General features: G+C 38.5%; 1 protein-coding gene across 8 annotated transcripts in view; it reads left to right on the top strand.

Moving 5' to 3' along the window:
* PARG (poly(ADP-ribose) glycohydrolase) overlaps positions 1–20,412 on the top strand; it is a 70,945-nt gene extending 50,533 nt beyond the window's left edge. For 7 of the 8 annotated variants that reach the window (XM_080402802.1, XM_080402801.1, XM_080402800.1 and 4 more), the window contains exons 13-18: positions 322–469; positions 5,906–5,984; positions 6,780–6,888; positions 10,950–11,055; positions 16,338–16,466; positions 17,232–20,412. In XM_080402802.1, coding sequence (XP_080258928.1) covers positions 322–469; positions 5,906–5,984; positions 6,780–6,888; positions 10,950–11,055; positions 16,338–16,466; positions 17,232–17,398 — 738 coding nt within the window. In that variant the 3' untranslated portion in view covers positions 17,399–20,412. Of the gene's footprint in view, positions 1–321; positions 470–5,905; positions 5,985–6,779; positions 6,889–10,949; positions 11,056–16,337; positions 16,467–17,231 lie in introns of those variants that run through there. The other variant, XR_013930527.1, reaches the window with a different exon arrangement.
* The last annotated feature ends 1,308 nt before the right edge of the window (positions 20,413–21,720 follow it).

Below are 21,720 nucleotides of genomic sequence, written 5' to 3'. Positions count from 1 at the left end.
GTTCAGTATGTGCTCTTCAAAAGAAAACCCACAAAACTTGAATTCAGAGCATTTGAGGTGCAAAACTTGATTTTGCTGTATAATGTCTTGCTTGTTTAAAGTTTTTGGAGAATTAGAAAGAGAAAAAAAACATACTTATACTGTTAATTAAGGCTCTGTCCCTTAGGTTATTATTATTAATGAGGCTGCTTGTATTTTGAAGTGATAGCAGATTTCAACAGAAGTACTGAAATTTGTACAGGACTTTTATTTACCTTGGTAAACGAAAGAATTTTGTGCTGTTTGCTTGTCTCATAATCCTCATGAATATATTTTTGTTAGGTTGATTTTGCAAACCGTTTTGTTGGAGGTGGTGTGACTGGGGCAGGACTAGTCCAGGAAGAAATTCGGTTTTTAATCAACCCAGAACTGATTGTATCAAGGCTCATCACTGAAGTCTTGGATCACAATGAATGTCTTATCATCACAGGTTGGTCTTTTGCAGAAAATGTTTCACATCTTATTCTGGTTTTACGTATAGATGATACATTTCAGGTTGGAAGTTTAGTATGTTTAAATGCTTTAGGGATTAAAAAAAGGAAGAAAAAAAGTAAAGTTAATACTCATTTGACAATGAGCTTCCTTCTTCACTCCACCTTAGGGCTGCTGTTCCAGTAGATGTTTTGTGAAGGAAACATATTTGAGGACTTTGGTGTTTAGGCCTAGCTGAAGAATATATTGGGCAATATTGGTAAAAGCCACAATTACTAGCTATTAGCTGGTAATGCTTCTGTTACCTTGAAGCAGGGGTGGTTTTTTTTTTGTTCCTGTCTGGAATTTGTAACATTGTAACTGCCCTTTAGTTAGCAAAAAGGGGAGGAAGTGGAAGAGGAGGAAATCAACATCTGTTAAAAAAGGTTAGAAAGTCAGGAAATGTCTGTTAAGGATTTTGTTCGTAACTTACAAGACCATGTTTGTGTTACTTGCAAGTTAGTTATGAGTTTGTTACTACAACATCAAAAACTAAACACTTCTCCAGTATGTTGTTGATGGGCTGTGTATGGAGATGCTCTGTCTGTCCAGTGCTTTACTGGAAGTTTTTCCTTTTGTTTCAACCTCTGTTACAGAACTTGGAATGTTTTATTATTATCCATTGAATCAAAACAGTGAGCATCAAACCACTAAACGTCACTATTAAGAACTGGAGAAACCCAGGTTGTGCTGTATATGTCTGTTTCATACATGGGAACACAGTGAGCATTTGTCATGACTGAAAAATAAAATGATGCTATAATATTTTTTTATGTACTCTAAAGAACAGCTATTAAAAAAAAAAATCCACAAAACTTGATCAGAGAAGTCCTCTAGGCAAATATGGTAATAGTTATGTATATTTTATATTTTTCAGTAAAAATGTTGGGTTTGGTTACCTGAGCTGCCTCAACAGTCAGTAATTTGTATAGGTATTAGAACACGTTTCTTGGAAAAGTCCTTCCAGAGCACTTTTCACATGCATGCACAGTAGGAATTTGAATTTATATCTTGTAAATCTTACTTTGTCCTGAGCTATTGATTGTACTGGGCAGAGCATCTTTTGTTTTCAGTCTTACACTTGGTAATCTTTTTAAGACAGCATTTTATTTTGTTTTTCCACCATGCCAAAGCTTAATTCTTTTTCTGTGAGAACTTTTTGATAAATTGGCTTTTTGTGATTACCTTTTAAAAAATTGAGTCAGAAAATTCTTGTCTGTGGCTGATTTCTGTTGTGTATTTTGGATATGATACTATAACAAGATTAAGATGTGGAAGTACTGTCCTCTGGGTGAGGCCCTTCTGACAAGGGTAAAAGCAGAGCACAGCTATCAGTCTGTGTAATAACTGATGGGGAGAAAACACTGAGTGCTTTGAAAGAGCATCTTCCATTCCTCTGCGAAAAACACTGATTTGGCATGAACAAATAAAGGTGGGGATATTTTTTCACAGCAGTATTTTTTTTTTTAGTTTTTTTGAGTACTTTATAGTGTTTTGCAATTAGTATTTGTGTTACAGTGTTGTTCTCTAATGGAAATGGCCATTCCATCATTTCCATTTAATCCTTGGAGCTCTTCCACCTCAGTTCTTAGCCAAGTCTCCTTGCTGCGTGTTACAATCCTCGTGATAAATTACATTCTTTCTGATGCGTCTTGGCTTAGCAGCCTAATGGGTATAACTGTGTAGCTTAGATTTGCAGAAGAGTCTGAGAAATTGGAGAGAAATTAAATTTGTTTTGATTGCACAGTATCTGGTTAAGATCACTGCTGTAATGAGTATGGAACTGGCCATGCAAACACTCAGGTTCTTCAGCACAGACATCTCCCTACAGAAATGTCAGCAGCACTGCCAGAGAGTTACAGCTGCATTTCTGCTAGAGCTGTGAATAAGGGTCAGTGTTTCTCATTCAGGCTTTTTTTTTTTCTTCTTTTTTTTATCCACCTCCTGCCCCAGCCCCATCTTGAGTTCATGTGTACTCGAGCGGTGTTAAGAGCAGATGAAGCAGTGTTCCATGTTTGCTTTAAATCTACAGATTGAACAACAACCAGTACTGGTTGCATCTTAGCGATGCATTTCCAGAGACCTCTAAGCACATTACTCGTGCAGTAAATGAGATCAGATAATCGGTTCAGCGGAAAATTTACTCAGAGGGGAAAAATTGTTTTTCAGCTGGATTTAGCAGGCTGATTGTGCTACTGTCTGGAGACCCAGAAGATTAACAGTAGCACAAGATAAGGATCAGAAGAATTGGTTGAAAGGGAGAGAAGGACCTTCCCTTCACTTTTGGCAGTAAATGTTTCTTTGGATTGGTGACTACAAAACTATACTTGCGCTGTTCGCATGTTCTCCTTGTTACTCAGTGCTACTGGTACTGGCTCTTCCGAGGCATAATTTCTAGCTCGTAAGAAAGACTAGAGGGACAGCATGGTGAGGCTTTTCCCAGTCCTTGGGAACTTTATAATGCCATACAGATGACAGGAAAATGAAAAGCTACACTATAGAGTCTGAGAAAGGAATATTTATTTTTAGTAATAATTGCAAGTCTTTCTAGATAGATGAGGTCCCATAAGCACTAACACTCGGCAGTTTTATCATTTGATGCTGTGGTTATTACAAGTTTCACAAAGAATGTAGTTTTGAGGGATACCTGTATATACTTTCTTTTGACTTAAGGCTTTTGTTGTTTTTGTAGTTTGTTTTTAAATTTCTGATGGAACTATACTGTTATGCTGTATTTGTGGCCTGGCTTTTTTTACCCCTTTTTTTCTTTTATGGGAAGAAAAAAAATTCACTAGAAACATTAGCATATCCAGTTTATCCCGTACTGCTTCTATTCTCCCAGCTACAGCAGTTCGTATTGTAGTGGTTCATACGCAAAAGTGCTGCCAGTTGAATACCCATTTTTGTCTGACATATTTCCAGAGCTTCACTTATGAAAACCCATTGATTTTCATTAACTTTGGGTTTCTGGGACATGAGTATAGATTTTGTGTGATTTCTTTGAATATCTCTGTTATTATTTTTTTTATATATGTGTGTATGTTTGTATTTGCTTGTTTGTTTGTTTCCTGGTGCTTTTGTGATCAGACACTGCGCTTCAATAAAAATAATGAAAACAATGAACCTTGAAAAAGTTAGCTTAATACTTTGACTGTCACTTAATCTAGGTTATCAAGATACTGTGAGAGGGTAGTCTTGTCTTTCCACATGCTAGACACCAAAGGCAATGCTTCCTTTTCCAAGTTGGAAGTTTTGCTAGGTTGTCCCCTAAAGAGAGCTGTCAGAAAAGTCTTATACTTCTCTTCTCTGTTTTTGCTTACTATTTGCTCAGATACTTTTTCCAAGCATATAAATAAAACTGAATTTTGCCCGTGTCAGGAAAAGTTACTGAAGGTTGGTGGCCTGTAATTCTATTAGAAGACTGTTCTGAATATTTAAGCTGCTCACAGTTGTCCTTTGATCGAGGGCATGGGTGTGTGTGAATATACAGGCATATTCTGCCGTCGCAATTTTGGGGGACTTTGATTTTGTAACAGGAAGTGAATTCTTGGTGAGGAATCTTTTACCATCCCACTCATTTTGCATAGCAACTTTTCAAAATAGCCTTGAGTGGAATTTGTGTGCCCTCAGTGTGGTTAATCATCTAGACGAATCTAAATGAATGAGTGAATAATAGGGCAGATGATTTAAAGAAGCACTGATAAGTCTTTTCACTTAAAATGACTTAGGGTAAGCGGGGAAAATGTCTTGAAGTAGATGCATCACGTTAAACAGTTTTTAACAGCTTGTGTTTCCTATGTTTGAGACTACAGATAGCCAGCATTCAAATTCCCTGGTCAGATGCGGTTAAAAGTGAATAGTTCCAGGTTTCTGATTGTTCAACTTCAGTTTTATTTTTATTTAGAAATCGAATAACTTTGAGATTAGATTTAAACATTTGTATTCTCAGAGTATCACCAACCTGTGCAATAGTTAGGCATTAATCTTGTCTTAGTAATCAGACATTTTGTGCTGCCTGCTGACACACATCTTTCTAAAACCTATTTTTCTGTTATATATATATATAGGCATAGCTGGTGTTACTGTTTGTAATTAAGGGATTGCTTAACAGTTATCTCCTTACTCTTACTGCTTAAGCCTGTGCCAAACTGTACAGGTATGAGCTGAAATTTTCCAAACAAGGTATTCTTTTCAGTCCCCTGCTTTTGAAATTTGGCTGTTGTGAGCTCAAAATGGGGAAAAGTTGTGATTTTGCTGTGGCATTACTTTAGAAGTATTTCTTTGAAGCATTTGTGCATTCCCAGGTTTTGAAGCAAGGTCCTGAAGCTCAGTAAAATGACACGTGAAAGGCAGCCTTTTAGAAAGGTTCTGATCCTTACTGTCAGTTAAAATGCTCTCCTCCTTGGTCTTCAGATAAACCTTTGAAAAGGAGTTGGTATAGCAGAGCATAATAGCTAAAAATACTGGATTTCTTAGTGAGCTACTTTCTTACAGCTCTTGGTGCTTGCCAACATACCCTGCTGGACTCTTGACAGCAGCCAGATACATGCCAGACCATGATTTTGTGGCTCCTCAAGTTTTTATAAAGTAGCTTTCTGGCACTGACCACTCCAGCTGACAGCAGTGATCTTTGGGTTCAGTCAGTGTCATTAATTGCTGAAAAAATGTAAGGCAAAATGGTAACAAGGAAAGAGGTGTACTGGGCAGTGAGACTGCAGGGCAGCAAACTGGTTAATACTGGTGTGTTGGAAATCTGCATCATTTTTGACCGTCAGGGTTTTCTTTGGCTTTATAGATTCTAATTTTGTTAGAGGAACAAAACTTGTTAGAGAAATAAAATGTGTGAACGTATTGCTCACCACATACACTTTTGAATCTGTGTGTATTTTTCTTGTGTTTCCTAAACTGTCAGCCCAGATGTTTGCTAAATTGTGATGAAGTATAGTTGCCATGTTTTCAATAGCGGAGTGACTATTTTATCATCATGTTTACAGGTAGTAGCCTCAAAAAAGAAGAAAAAAATATGTGCTGGTGGCCCGAAGGCTCACAGTCTTAACCAGATATTAGCCAGTAAAACTTCAAAGATGACAGGCAGTTTATTGAGAAGCTATTGAACTTGAGAGTGGCAAAGTTGAAAACTGTCTTGTTATATACTGGACAGCATACATAGATCTGCACTTGCAGTGTTCTGTGGTGGATGCTACACATCATCTGTGGAAACAAAGCTTCTGCTGGTAGAAGATAATGCATTCTTGGTGCAGATATGAATTCTGTTTTCCTTTGTTTCAGAGAGCTGTGTGTTCATTCGGAGAAGCAGTGATTCCTATGAAAGATTTGCCAAGATAAAAAATATGTACATATTTTTTTAATAATGTGGAAAAATCATTTGTTTCAGGTACTGAGCAGTACAGTGAGTATACAGGCTATGCAGAAACTTACCGGTGGGCAAGAAGCCATGAGGATAAGACCCCAAGGTAAAGTTCCATGTAAACATTTAAAGTGAAAGCGTAAGTTAAATGTTACGGATTTGAAAACTTGGTGCTCTAAGTATTTCCTAGTGTTTGCCATAATAGAGAATTTGGCTGTTTGATCCTGCTCTCTTCAGTAGAGCCGACAAGCTAACAAAGCTATCTCTTATTAATGATGAGATATTAATGCTAATAAATGGTAGCTGCCAATATGTCAGTTCTTAAACCAACATCTTTTACAGTTATATGTATTCAATCCAAAGCTTTGTTAAGGTACTGACTGAACTCTGGATTGTAATGTCACAAAAAGTTTGACAATGATACCTCAGGTGCTACAGTGCAGCTGGTATGTGGCAAAATAAGATTTCATGTAATGGATCTGAGTAGAAAGCTCTGAGGTCTTGAATTTCTTAAAAATTGTTACCATAGTGTATACACAAAGTTATTCATTTGGTGTAGAAACATACATAATACATTCTCATTTAAATGTTGGAGGAAGACAGAGAGCCAGAGTGCTTTTCATTGACCTTGCAGTATTCTTACGTAATAAATAGTACTGTGTAATTTGATTTGTTTTACATTTATGCCCAAAGTCTGGCCAGATTATTTCTGAATTTTTAAGGAGACCTGTCTCATTTCTGATGGTGCTTTCATTCCTGACCCACTGTCTGTTACGAGCTCACCTTTCCTAGCTGCTTCTAACAGAGAAGCTCTGCAGGGAATTGCTCATTTTGGATCATGATTATATGCCAACATTAAAAAAACTAATGTCATCTGCTTTTCTCCTCCCTCTGATTTTAGGGATGAATGGCAGCGACGCTACACTGAAATTGTTGCTATTGATGCATTTCACTTCAGACGTTTCCTTGATCAGTTTGGTCCAGAGAAAATTAGAAGAGAGCTCAACAAGGCCAGTAACTTCTTACAACAGTCTGCAGTTTAATGTTTATAGTACTACTTCAAATATTTTTGTATTATTATCTTCAGCTAAGGAAGTTCTTGCTTAGTTGTGTCTCTTAGATGTATTTCAGGATTTTGCTGTCCAGTGTTAAAGCAGAAGCTTGTCAAATAGAACGACTCTTACCATTTCATATGCTATTCAAAGGTGTATTTTACTTCACTTTCAAAAATACAAGTGAAATTTGGATATACATTTTGTTAACTCTTCCCTGTCCTGCTTCTAAATCATGATTTTAAGTTCTCTTCCTGTGACTGGCTCTGCTGAATCCTACTCAGCCCTGCAGTCAAGGTAGAGAAGGGGGTGCCTCATGTTTTAACATGGTCACAGTTCGCAAATATGGTGCCACTTGCTTTTCTTCCACCTTTATTGTTTGCTCCTGGGGTATTGCCATATTACCTGGGAGTTTATCTTTTCATATATTGATGTCATCTTGAGATCAGATCCAGCTGTTCATAAGTCTCCTATTTTTTTTTTTTTGCACAATGGCTGCAAGGGCTGTTGCAACTGATTGTGTATATACTTAGAGCTTAGTAATGGTGGTGTTCGGAGGACTAATAAATCAGGCCAGTTTTAATCATTTTAACAAAACTTTAGACTGACATTGAGCAAAAGCACACTCCCTACTAGCAATTCTTAAACATTATTAATCATTATCACTATGTAGTCAAAGTAGACAGTCCTTGGCCTTACCCTGCGTTGGCTGTATGTATGCAAAACTGCACTGATCTGATGGCTACGGTCCCTGATAGGGTGGTCTTGGTCATCTAAGCTGCCAGGCTGAAGAGCTTTTTGGTAAGGGAAGGTGGAAGTGTGGTGGGCATCTTTTTGCTCTCCCTAATTTGGGATCCTGTCCTTGTAAGACACTTGAATTTTTAGATGGTTCCTAGCCCTTGGTCTCTGCCCTGGACTGTGTGCTGCGTAATGTTTGTGAACATGGGGTTACTTTCCCAAGCCATGGCAGGTGCTTTATCATCTTGCATGGCTGAGATTTCCATGTTACTTGTTTTAATTCTTGCTTTGCTGCTGTTTCTTTTCTTGAGGCTAAAACAGTTTTTTCCCAGCTTTTGTTGTCCTTTTCAGTGACTAGTAATTGCCATCGCTGAGCTGTTTATAGTTCTGAGACCTTCGCTTTCAACCTGTGCCAATGTTTTCAAGGCCTTTGCTGTTATCCCAGGCACAAATATTATCTCCTAACAAGAAATGCCTGGTATCAGTCTCTGGTTCACATAGCCGCCTTATTAACTTCTAAGTATTTGCTAATGGAGCAGAACGAGGGCCTTGCATGGCTAGTGTAAGGCGTGGGTAGTGACAGGTCTGTGGTCTGTTATAGCAGTGGCAATGGTAGTTTTATTGGACAGTTGAGTACAAGAATGCTTATACAGTTATACTGTATTATTGTGCTTGTATTTGGGTTCAAAACAAACATATGGCAATGTGTTTCTTATTCTCAGCTGGAAATGCAAAAGGAATATACCTGGAAGCTCATCTTCCCCCACACATGCACCTCCCAGAAATGATGTACGGTGCTGAAGGACTAATTTAATTTAGTCATAAAATCTTAGTATCTTGACTAAAGTAACATTCATCAGCTTGTTTCTTCATGGTTGGTAATGAAATTAGCCCCGAAAAAGACAGTAAACAAATTTTGTAAACTTCAGTGATATCGTAGAACAGAATTCAAATTACCTACTCCAGTGAATTTATGATCTGCCTACAATTTTCAGTAGTATTGATTTGGTTTGGATTTTTAAAATAAATTATGGTAGATATATGCAGCTTTTATACAGTGTGTCAGTATGGCTGGTGTTGTTTGAGGACTGATTGGTATTTAAAGAAAATTGTAAGCCTGAGTTAATTCTGTTTACTACAGTAAAAATTTCATTACATTTATTGGAGGTTCTATACTTTTGAACGTACTGTGGGTGGGTTTTTTCGGTTTGATTTAAAATTAATCTTAAGACTGTGGGTGAGAACAAGTGGATGGAATAAACTGCAATTCTATTTCTATTATGATTTAATAAATCAGGACTCAGTATGCACAGTATATGCACACAGGCTTTGAAATATGAGTGTATTGTGTGTTAGTAGACACAGCTCAGTGTTCAGAGGTTCTTTTGTTTGTCGTTATTTTGTTAGATGTTAGGAAATGATTGAAACAAAAGTGGTTCTTCTTGCAACCTGTATTTTCTTACAAGCCTGTATGTTTTCTCCTGCATAAAATCCATTTATCTTAAAGAACCAGATGTTCACTTTTGGTTAGTTTTCTCAAAAGGTAGCTGTCTGAGGCTGACCTTTGTTGCTGGTTTAAGCCGTACTGAGAAAACAAGATTAATGTTGTCTGAAGTCAGCTGTTCAGAATAAGAAACAAAAAAATCATTGAATCTGATTCCAGCATTAAGATTTACAGATGTATGTGCAAGAGATGTCACTGTTTCATCCTTGGTAGCCCCTTGAGATTATTGCCTAATAAAGACTCTCACTAGCAATAACTTTTCCCATTGCAAGTTCCACTTCCCAAATCCTAAGGAACAACTGACTTACCGTGGGCTTGCAATCCCATTTGTAGATGTCATTAAGCCTACTTAGGTAGTCAGCAATTAAAAAAAAGTTACAGCTTCATATCTGGCAAGAAATGCTTCCCTAAGAGTTACGGTAAGCCAAACAGTTATGTTTCAATGTTAACAGTGAGAACTATATATAACACTTTTTATGTGAAAACAAACCAATCGTAAACATGATACAACTTCTAAATATGAGACACCATTTATTTGGAGTTGTGTTGTACAGCTTAAAAACAGATTCATTTATGTCGTTCAAGAGGAACACCTCTTCTGCTTCCCATAGAAAAGTACCTGCTTTAAAACTGCTTTTCATATTCCTAGGCGAAACCTATTTCAGATATTGGTTCATAATCTCTTGTTTAAAAAAGTGATTATTTTTATCTTTACCCTTTATTTGCAATGAAAGATCGTAGAGGAGCACTTAGCAAATACTTGGAAGGACTTCAGCAGCAGTGACAAAAAATATCTGACTTCCTTACTGTGTCTGATGAGACAGTTTTTGTTCTCTGTGTCCTGGCGAGTTGAGAAATACATGCCCATTAAGTAAAAGCTGAAAATAAAACAGCAACTTATCACAACACCAATCCATTTCCCTCATTGGGAGGATGGATTTTGAAGAATTTTTGTCCAGGCAACCAGAGTAGTAGCTTGCCTGGTCCACTAGTTTTGTACAAAACAAATGTGTTCTGGACATGAAGCATACTAATAATACCTCTGACCTGAAAGAGCTCGAGCAGCTGCATGCACCTGATGAGGTGTAAGTGCTCCTTATGCAAACTCTGAATCTGGTATCATGCGAAATTGTAACTAACACAAGCCTGAATTTGCAGCTTAGATCAGACTGGAGTGAAACTACGGGTATTTCAATCTGTACCAGACAATTGTACCAGTTCAATACCATTTCGTACTGTTGAAAAACATCCTGAAGAGTTTTATCCTTTTTTCCATGTATGGAAGCACCTGCCTTTACTCAAGATTTCTTAGTGAATATTGCACTTTTTCCTCCTACCCTCATTTATTACATTAGACCTGTATTCTAAGATGCCATTTTGTATTTTATTTTTAGTTTTGAGACATTTCATTAATACTGGACACAGCAGTTCAGCTATCATGTGTGCTAAATAAGCCAAAAAGCAACAACTGTGACATAATCTACGGTTAAAGTTATTCCGTGCTCTGGCTGTCCTGACAAGTTTCTTGTAGTTGTGAAGAAATCCCTAGGAGTCAGCATCTGTATCTTAATTTTTCACTTTGATAAGGCAAAATTACTCTTGCCTTACAGTCTTTAGTGATTCACCTTAAATTTAAAGGAGGACTAATTGTGTATTGAAGTCTTTTGAATTTGGTATTGCTAGAAGACAGTACTGATTATTGTTGCCACCTTATTTTTTGAAAATACTGCACCAGATTGCCTGTCAGCTTCATCTTCTGACTCTTGTCTGCCTGCAGGCCTACTGTGGCTTCTCTCGACCCAATGTTCCACCTCAACATCTCTCTGCAATAGCCACAGGAAACTGGGGATGTGGTGCCTTTGGAGGGGACTCCCGATTAAAAGGTAAATTTTAGCAAATCATTAATGTCCAAATGAATCAATCAAGTTGATTTTTTTATTCTTGGACTTTTTTGTTGTTGTTCAAGTACGTTTTTTGGTTTCATTCAAATTTAATACATTTTAGCCAAGAATTGGAATAACAGTTAAACTGTCCGTAGAACTGATTCATTAGCTTTGATCTTTAGACCATGAGTAATGTGGCCTTAGCAATAAAAATGCACGTTGCTCTTACGTTATTTTCGGGGTTTGGCTTTGTTTGAGGTAAGTATGTGATGGTGAAATGTCACGTTTACAGGACCTGTGGCACTGAAACCAAAAGCGCAAGCACACAGTATTCGTTCACAAAAGAAACATGTTCATTGCAGTGCTATAAATCAGTTGACCTTTGTGGAGCAGTCTTTAGAGATTATGCCTAAAATTTGTATGTCTGCAAAGCTGTTTATAGTTCCTGGTAATTTGCAAGGCTTCACAAACTTGCTGGCAATTCTTAATGTTTAGTTTTGCTCCTTAATACGTTGTTGTATGCCAGAGAGGTTTCCAGTCACTCAGAAATACGCCTTTCTTTCCTGACTCGCTTGCTGTATCACTAACTTTCCCATGTTCTTTTATTTTTAATTAGAGTATTTATAATGCAGCAGCTATCACATGCCTACTTTAATTCAAGACTTTTTCCCGTCAAGTTAAGAACTGATGGATCCTGACATTTAAATTGATATTCTGATTCGTATGGTTCTAAGTAGACATTTACATTTTTGTTGTTTTCAAACATTCGGAGACTATTTAAAATTTGCTTTTCTGAGCAGCTTTTGGTAGTTACATCGAGACAAACAAGCATCAGGCTACCAGCTTCATTAGTTTTCTTTCTTAATGCTTTTTATTCATTGAGCATTTATTTTTTTCCCCCCATGCTCATTGATTTCCTGACAGTTGTTTTTTGATTACCATTAGATAAAATGGGCTGCCAAGTACAGGTTGTCAATATCAGAAGTAGTTTTTACTGCAGGATCTGATCATGTTTGATTATGATTATGTTAGGAAGGTTTAATAAATGCTTTGATTTGCATAAGGTCTCTTACTGGATCTGAACTGTGATATTCCATGTGTATTTTTTCATGTCTGGGTTTCTGATAAAAATAAGGCTCATCTGCTCTAAGCCATTATTTGTTCAACACTGGACTTTTAGAATAGTGATTGCTCACTGCAGTGCTTTACTCCCTCTGCCTGTTGGTCAGAGCTCAAAACTGAAGCACGCTGACAGAGACCACCAGAGCTGAGCCCGTTTGGTGAGGCAGCCCATAAGGAAAGTCTTCGATGTAGATCAAGAAATGAGCCACGAGATACGTGGTGCTTTGTAAGTTGGCTAGGAACTCCAGGCAAAACAAGAGCATGTAAGGGTGAACATTCTCTCAGTTTTATTTTAACTTAATATTTTAGTTTGAGCTTTCATTTATGTAACTTTTCCTCTGGTTTTTGGTCAGTCTTTCCCCCCGCCCCCCCCCCCCCCCCCCCCCGCCAAAAGTCTGTGAGAATTAACACTTAACAGCACTGCTGCTGTGAGGAAAAAAAATCTAAATCTATGTGTGCACTCTCAAGTCTTCTGCTATTCTTCTGGCAGACCTTACAAAGACAGACGTTGGTTTAACTTGCATTTCGGTTACTCTTTTTGTAGAACAGCTTGATTTCTTAGTTGACCCTGAAAAATCAGTAAAGGCAATTAAACAGCAGTGATGTGCTATGGATATGGAGCTAGTCGTTTAGTATTTGATACTCTACTCTTAGCTGATGCTGATGAGAAACAAGATGGGTTCTTTTTTTTTGTAAACTATGAGCTACGAAGGGTACAGTAGTTAGTCATGTGTGCTTTTGTCAGAATAGAGTTGCATTTGGTGTGTGATAAACAAATGAAGTCTTTTCTAGTTTAGATATTCCCTGCACAGTCATAAGTGCTAAAAGTTGTTTCTCCCTTATGTTCTAAAATGCTGTGTAGGGTTATTCTAAACTGCAAATACTCTCAATGGTTTCACTTCATTATAAGTAAATTTCTTACGCTGGTGAATAATCTTTTACACTTCAAAGGGAGTCATAAATTCTTCATTTCAGAACATGTCTTGGTAAACTCTGAGATTAGCGGTATTGCAGTTTCACTGAACCCAAATAAATAGCTTTTGTTGACTGCACAGGCTTTGCAGTGTATTGCAATGACAAAATAGTTTTCATAGTTTTAAAATTTTGCTTTTTCATTTAATGTTCCTAAATATACACCCTTGTCCTTTCAGAAGTAGTATCTGGATCTGTAACAGAGGCTTCAGAACCACCAAAGTATTTGATGTAATTGGATAAGCACCATAATGCATTATGGTATTTTATATTTTTTTTTCTTTTTTCTAGTCATGAATTAAAGAAACTGAAGTCTTCTTAAGGGAGGAAAAAAATTATCTGGCTTAATAAATTAAAGGCCTGGTATGTAAACAAGCTGGATTCCAGCTAAGTTAAGGATATTTCCACAAAATTTTAGTATAAACTTAAGACTCTCAATACTGAAAAAAGTATGTTTATATGATTGGAAGGGGTTGGAAGAGCTTATCTTTTCAACCAGAGGATAATTTAGCAATTAATAGCTGCAGGGGCTCTGTTGCGACTGTCTGAAGATGGGAAGAGTGTTGTTTTATTGAAAATGCAAAGGAGATGATCTGATGAGGCATCTCATAAATACCTAATTTAACTACTAATGATTGTGAGAATGTAATCTTTAGCTGAACTGGTGTTCTTATTTATCTGAGAAAATAAAGTTCAATGGGAAGACAGCCATCAGCTTTAAAGAGACCCTTGTAGGGTTAGTGGAAGGAGAGAAAAGCATGTGCCTTGTGTCATGGAAGTGCATACGATAGTGAGGTGCAGCCGTGATAGTACTGCAAGGCGACACGAGGAGCATTGGGTGCTTTGCCCAGAGCTGTGCTGCTGTGCCTGCAGTGGTGCGGTTCTGCTCTGCTTGCCCCAGCTGTGTCTCTGCTGCCACGTTCCTCGCACAGATCTCTGGACTTTGGCTGCACTGCCGCAACAGCACTGCAGGAGGGGAGCCCCTGGCGATAACATTCTTTCCTCTGGATAAAAGGGATGTATAGGGCCTCTGAGGGATAGTTGGGTCCCCAGAGGAAATTGTATTGTGCTTCTGCCACCCCTGCTGGGTGATAGAAGAAGGTGTGTCAACGCAGCCATTCCTTCAGGTGTGAGTCCAGAAGAGTTAAATGGGATCACATCAGCTGAGCGCGAGGGGTAAGAGAGACCACATCCCTCCAGACCCCTGTACCACAGGCTCTATGGCTCTTCCTGCGATGCTCCTTTCTGTACTGGTAGCACAAGATTTTCACATGGTGTTGTATATCATCAATGCACAGAGGATTGTGAAGCCTGATTCTTGACAAATTATAAGCCTCATTTCAGAAGGTTTACAGCAATTCAAAGTAAGCAGGAGAATATCTTTAATATCTTCTGTAAAGTGAAACTGCGTTGTTTGTTTGGAATGAATAATAACATCCATTAGGTTCTGTTCCCCTATGCAAGATAGTTAATTAGACCCTTTAAAAGCTGAACTGCTGAAGCTTTACCAAGTCCACAGCTGGTTCAGTAGTTTAATTAAAATATCATTCCCAGACTGAGATTAATTTCACATGTGAATAGTGTAATTTATAATTTTAGCTATGGGTTTACAAGAGGTTTTCTTGATTAAAGAATGCATTATTTTATTAGGTTTCTGTTTGAAAATGTGAAAGAATCTTGAGCTGAGCTATGAGCAGCTTTCTATTTAGTTTCCAGTAGCAGGTGGTAATGCAGCACGTGCACTATTTTATTTAAAATTAATCTTACTGAGACAATCACATTTTAATTACTGGGTAGAAAAGGAAAGAATTAATATCAGAACTGCACTCACAGACCCTGAAATAAGACAAGCTGCACCAGAGTAAGTAGTTGCTGGGTCCATTCATTTCAGGTAATGTTACAACAGTCCAAATAATGTGTAATTGATTGCATGCATCTGTGACACCCCAGCCTCACAGTACTGTGAAAAAGCTGCGTTCTTGCAAGAATTTGGTGCTGCCTAGAGGGGTTCTGGTTTTCCTTCCCCCCTTCCTTCCTGGCTGTATGGTCTAGTGCCCTCTCTTGCATCAGCTCTGGCACTTAAGCAGACCCTGTACTCAGGCAATTCAGCTGCTAATCTGGCAGAAAACAATAGGCTTTTATTCTTTTGTGTGTAACTTTTCTGCCAGGTTTGTGAACGGAATTGGCTCAGTGAAATATTTGAGCACTTGAGAGCTGCAGAAAAGTCAGGAGGTCGGTGACAAGGGAGAAAATGTAGCCGGACTAGAGCCACTTCCTGCAGTTGCAGCGGGTCATTATGCAGCTCAGCTGGACCATTGGTCAATACCCCAGGTGATTTCTCAAGATGAATCTTCAAAAGTCTGTTTCCAAGATAGGAAGCATTCTTTCTTTTCCACATAGAAGAACAGAGTCTATTTTGTAATGTTAGCTATTCACAGAACTTGGGATGCAGTTTGGCCCAGCAAGTCTGATGTAAAGCTGGAACTTCAATAACCTGAATTGCATTCCTGGCATCGCCACTCACTTCTCATAGGTCAGAAAGAGCCGTTGTGTTCCATGCTGCATACCTCTGTGGTGGGTCAGGTGGACACCTTCACACTGCACAGTAAGAGGCTGCAGAACCGCAGAGCTCCCCTGGGGAGCTGAAAGTTGGGTCAGCACCTGCTTTGTGTGGCTGCTCTGTGTAGTGTACTTTGTGCGGTGGGGGGGTTGGCTCCCTTCCTTCTCAACAGTGGCAGAGAACAGAAACTTATGTGCTAGCGGGTGCTTTTTACCTCGCTCTTGTGACTCTATGCAAGCAGCTTAACCCGGGATGTAAGATGGTGCTCTGTCTTTATGCTGTCACCCACGTTTATTGGATATTAATGGCTGCATGCTGCTGGGGGCAGACATGGACAAAAAAAACCAACCCCTTTCATTTTTAAGCACATTGTTCATCTGGAAGGTAAGTGTGGTCATCACTATTGACTCCAGCAGAATACTTCAACACTCTGAGCTGCAGTGCCCAGTATTCTTTTCTTTGTTTTAAAAGTGGAGGTAATACTTATCTAATCGCTGTTCAAATCGCTTTGCAGCATTCACCTGGAGATGGGTGGTATGATTATTTGCTGTAAACTTAGGCGGTGTTTTTCCCATCAGCGAACTGTTTTGTTCCGTATTTATGTGTGTCATCTTTTTTGTGGTTTCAGCCTTAATACAGATACTGGCAGCTGCTGAGGCTGGACGTGATGTTGTTTATTTTACCTTTGGAGATGTGGAGCTGATGCGGGATATTTACAGCATGCACACTTTTCTCTGTGAGAAGGGCCAAACTATTGGTGAGCGTAAAGAAATCTTTTCATGCAGTAAAAAGACTTAACCATCTCTGTAAGTGGAACTTGTCCGATAAGAATTATTGTCATCAGGTCCTGAACACAAGCAAATGGGTCTGTGTTTATTGTCCACTCTGGAAACAGGTACAAACTCTTCTGATTCAGGGTCAGCTGCACAGTGTTAACCTGTTAAGACTTCTAGAATCCCTTTCTAATTCACTTGGGAGTTACGCTCCAGAATTTGGAAAATACAGTACATGGGGTAGACAGAACACTTGCAAAAGTTTTTTAATATAGTTCAAAATGCTTTGAGAAGGGAAAATCAGCTTATCCATTCTTGATGCAGATGTGTCTCACAGTGGTTCTGCCTTGATCCTGAAACATGTGGTCAGATGTATTATCTAGTAGCAATACAAGAAAAGCAGTGTATCCATTTCCCCACTGTAATCGTTGAATGTCTGGGACAGAAGCACAAAGCTAGGTAATTGGCAGTATGTTTGTAAGTAACATGTATGCAAGCCTAATGTTTGGATAGCTTGTGTAGAGAGCTCAGCAAAAAGCTGAGGGAGCCCACCCGATGTTCTGAACAAACCTGGATACGCTCACGTTCCCCTTATAGAGCTATCTACCTCCTCTTTCACTGCTCATTTAAAGAGATGTTCCTAGCCACTTTCTCAGTGTGAGTGTTCGTTTCTAGTCTTCATTTGCAGTCATATGTTCTTCCTATTGTATGATCTTAATGTTTTTTAACTATTTCTTTTTCTTTTTAAGGGGACATTTATAGGCTGTTACTGAGATACTACAATGAGGAATGCAGAAGCTGTTCAACTTCAGGACCAGATGTCAAGCTGTACTCTTTCATCTACAACGCCATTGAGTCCTATGCAGATTCTACTGATGATGATGATGAAGAAAAAGGGTTGTGCTTTGAGGATTAAAATAAATGTATTTGATCAGAATATTGTTCATCTCCTCCCGCTGGTATATCGTGTGAATTGCTGGGTACAATGTACGCATTGGCTTGACTTAATATATTATATTGACTGCATTGATAGTTCTGTATAATACCCAGGAAAAAGAAAATCCCACCTTTGAAAGATTCTTTTTGTTTGATGGTTGCATACGTGAAAACTTTGTTCATGTGTACAGAGAAGATTTCTTTGGTAAATCTGGTTTGCATTATACCTTGTTAAGAAGGATATTTTCAGTAGTATTTCAGTCAGAGATTGCTGGAAGACTTCAGAAGATTTCTCTGTACTCATTTGTCCTTATTTTTCGGAGATCTTGCCTAGATTTCTCATGTAAGTTTAGTGCTGGAGTACAGGCAGCCACGTAACTTCTGGGATGATGGCAGAGAGAAGCGTTGTAATGATCGTTCTTACTGAAAACTCTCATCATGCGGTTATCTCTTAAGACGGCCATGGTACCATCATTGTTCTTACCAACTTTTTCATTCATTTCACTTAAAATGTCCTGGTTTAAATCTATTTTTTTTAATAAATAGCTAAAAATGGAAAAGAATCAGGAGGAGCTAAAGTGCATTTCATAACTGCATGGTCTTTATTGAATCAGACATAAAAGTTATGAAGAAGTAGAGAAAAATCAGAAAGTATGGGAGGGTGGGAAAATGAGAAAGGTGACCAAAGTTAGAAGCAGAGGGGAATATTTCCACGTGAAACTGCAATGCCATTTGTTGGTGTTATCTGTTACAACATTGAACAAGGTCTTAGACATGTTGGTATATTTGAAGTTTCTCAAGGGTCACCGCTGTTGGCGATAATCATTTGAACTAAGGTCTGCTAGTTGTGTTTATATTGTCATGTCAGTTCTTCTTTATTGCAGTATGCATATATATGAGCATAAGGTCCCCATGGGATAACGTGAGTGAGGAAATGGCAATCACTTGCATATCAGTGGGAGGAAAGTCTGCGGGCTACAGATAAGAACGTACCATCTTGTTAGACTTCGCACCCGTGTGTCTTCAGGCATGGGAATGATGATGAAGAGAGGGCAAAAGATGTGTAGAACTGTGCTGTTACTATCTCTGTGAATACCCAAATTAGTGTTGCTGTAGTACATTAATAGTTTACAGAAAAATGCAGATACATCTGTGATAAAACTTTCAACATCTACATACAGGGCCAATCCAATGAAATGTTTGTCTGTTAGTTGTTTAAGCCCAAATTGCTAAGTTTAGCCTTTTCTATGTTAGATTTTCTGGTCCGTCATGGTTGCTGTTATGAGTTTAGCAATACAAGTGAAAACTGCAGCAGGGAATGTAGGGAGCTAAGGCTCTAGTATCGAGAAATTCTTTTGGCTAAAACACTTCTCCAAGCCTGAAACACGGCATGGTAATTAAACGCTGGAAGCTGTTGGCGGCCTGGCTTACAATAAAGCACTTGCTGCTTGAGCTGCTCTTGTGAAAGCAATAGCAGAGTCTGGGCGATTTATAAACATCTTCGGAGCGCCGCACCTTTGCGTTCCTGCTGAGCAGGCAGCCTGGAATTGTGTTGCTTGGAAGGTGACAGACACAGCAGTTGAGGGGTTTATTCTTCCCACCAGCTGTAGTTTTCTCCCATCCATTACACGGAAAAGATTTGGGTTAGAATTTCAGGCTTTTTTCTGTGTTTACAACTTGTGTCCTTGGAGTTAGCAGAAATCTTTTCTCCTGCTCCTGGTGTTTCAGCGTTGGCTCAGATTCTGGCATGGGAATAACAGTGTTTTGTAATAAGTTCTTATTTGGGCGTTTATGTTCAGCTGTGATAGTGCTTCTAGATGCATTGCTGATGATAAATGTACCCTGTTAATTAAGACAAGTGATGAAAAATCGGTGCTATCTGCCAAACCTTCTTCATCTTACTACTCAGGATTTCCTATAGAAAAGGCGGACAGAATTTGTTCCTAAACAACTGGAAGAAAATACAGCAAAAAGCTTTAGGTGGCTAGACATGACTTCCTCTTAATTGTAAATAAATACATCTTTATTAGTGCAATATTAATTTTCATTGTGAGGGGAAATGATTGGTCAGGTATGAAAAATGTACCAAAATAAGATGGTGTAAAATTCTACTTCAACTCTAGAAACAGAAAAAATATATTTAACTTTGGAAAGATTCTCTGAAGATCATATTGTAGGGTGTCCAGTTCAAAGAGTTTTTGCAGAGCCAGGTGACCCCAGGATGATACCAGTCATTTTATGTAGTCTGTAATTTCACCGATACCCGAGAAATTTCTAGTATGAGGAAGAATGCCTTTTATTTGAGATCATTCTTTAGGACATGTTTACCATATGTTCCCATACATTCCCCCCCTGCCCCCCTATCCCATCCCATGAAATATGACAGGAGAAAAGGAAAGTAACAACTTTTCTGTTTAATGTGTCATCTGAATGAGAGTGATACATCCTGCATTCTACTGTGTGTCCCCAGTCTTGTAATGGGCAGTGGTGTAAGAACACTTTGAATATGACTTTGATCACAGGCAGGCTGAAGATTGTATTTTTCTTGGTTGTTTTGGTGTTTTGTCTGGGTTTTGTTTTGGTTGGTTTTTTAAAGTAAAATAGCCCAGAGTTAACAAATAACAACAGTGTTACATTCCCATGGCTTTCTAATTTAATAAAAAGCTAAACTGCCCACAGTGCTGCATGTGGAAGTAGGAATTTTGCATCAGCCCAGTACATATTTTTTTCCCCCCCCTTCCATCTGCCACTCCATTTATAAACCACCTGAAACTGGTTTTTTTTCTACCTAGAAATGGCTTTTGGTGCTCTGTCTGAAGTAGCGTGGAATGGAGATGTCGATGATCTCTTTGTGCAGCCTAGTAAGCTTCAGTTTTACTCTTCTAGAAACCTGTTTATGGAGTATTCCGATTCTTGGGGTTTTTTTATTATTTTAGGGATGTTTGCTATATGATTTCAAATAAAAATAAACTTCCTACCAAAACTTTTGGTTTATATTTTTTAGCACTAAATTGAATGCTTAATATGAAACAACAGGCAGTCATGTAGATTGCAATGTTGCCTCCTAGTCAAGTTTGGTGTCTGAGCACTTCAGTTGTTTTACAGCTCTTGCACCCAAATTCCTCAGTTTTGAGGTGTTCTTATCTAATGATGAGTACCCATTACTGTATATATTAATTTATAAACTGTTGAAGTGTTCCTGACATTCTTCTAAACTTACAGTTTATGCACCCTTATCTTATATTGATTTTTCTGGATCTGTATGCTAATGTTTACATGATTTTGTAGGAATACGATTAAAAAAAATTCTGACTGAAGCAAAATTGTGTGCTTTGTTTCATAACATACTTTCCAGGAATGAGAAATTCCAGCACATTTTAATGCCAGTGGCACGATATTACAGATAGTTCTAGCAATAAATTTAATAATTCCAGTATTTTGACACACAGAATATGGCTAAATGATTTATTCTTACTGTACAATATTGTAACAGTTGCTCCCATGCACGTAGCAACGTAAAAAGGAAGTAACTACTGTAAATTGGAAGGGTGTTGGCATGAATGTGAGAATTCATACGTGCGTATGGGCATAGGGAGACGCTTCAATGTTAATTCCCAGTTTGCTTATTTGCTTCTGGTAAGCAAGCAAGCAATTATTCTTTGAACCTTATGAAGGCAATGTAACTAAATAAAAACGTACAAACCCCTAAACAGATATGAGTAATGAACATGTTGCATAAATGTTTGCATGGTTTATAAAAGTGGGAGCGACATCCTCTGAAGTGAGATGATCTAGAACTGTTACTCAAAAATCTTGTTTTAAGCCAGTAAGGAACTAATGTTTTTAGTATTGCAGAAAATCAGGATAAAGTACAATTTCTGATTGCTCTTAAGGATTTGGGTTTTTCAAGGTTTTCAGAGTTCGGCTTTTTGTTGTTTTGTTTTTTATTTAATAAGCCACACTTACTAAAGTTTATAGTGTTGACACCGAAGGATTCAGTGTGTCGCACAGCAGTGGCACGTGGGCCAGCAGGCGCGCCCGCAGAAGCAGGACTGAGCAGCTTGGCTGTGGCGGGGCAGGGTGCCCCGTGTGACGCTGGCTCTTGCCGCGCGCTAGGTCTCGGTGCGTCCTCAAGCAGTTTGTCATTCCTGGTTTTAGATGTAAATGTCCAAAAAGGTGTCCTTCTCTGCAGGTGGTGTTTGGCTATGTGTGGGATAATCTGGAGATGACAGGCTTTTGGTAGGGAGGTAACTGGGTAGAGGAGAGACTGTGCCCCTGGTGTTGTACCCTGCAAGTCCCAGG

Source organism: Falco punctatus (genome assembly GCF_963210335.1).
Source record: "Falco punctatus genome assembly, chromosome: 9".
Classification (NCBI taxonomy): domain Eukaryota; kingdom Metazoa; phylum Chordata; class Aves; order Falconiformes; family Falconidae; genus Falco; species Falco punctatus.
Note: the sequence above shows the minus strand (reverse complement) of the source record. Positions and strands in the feature narration are given on the sequence as shown.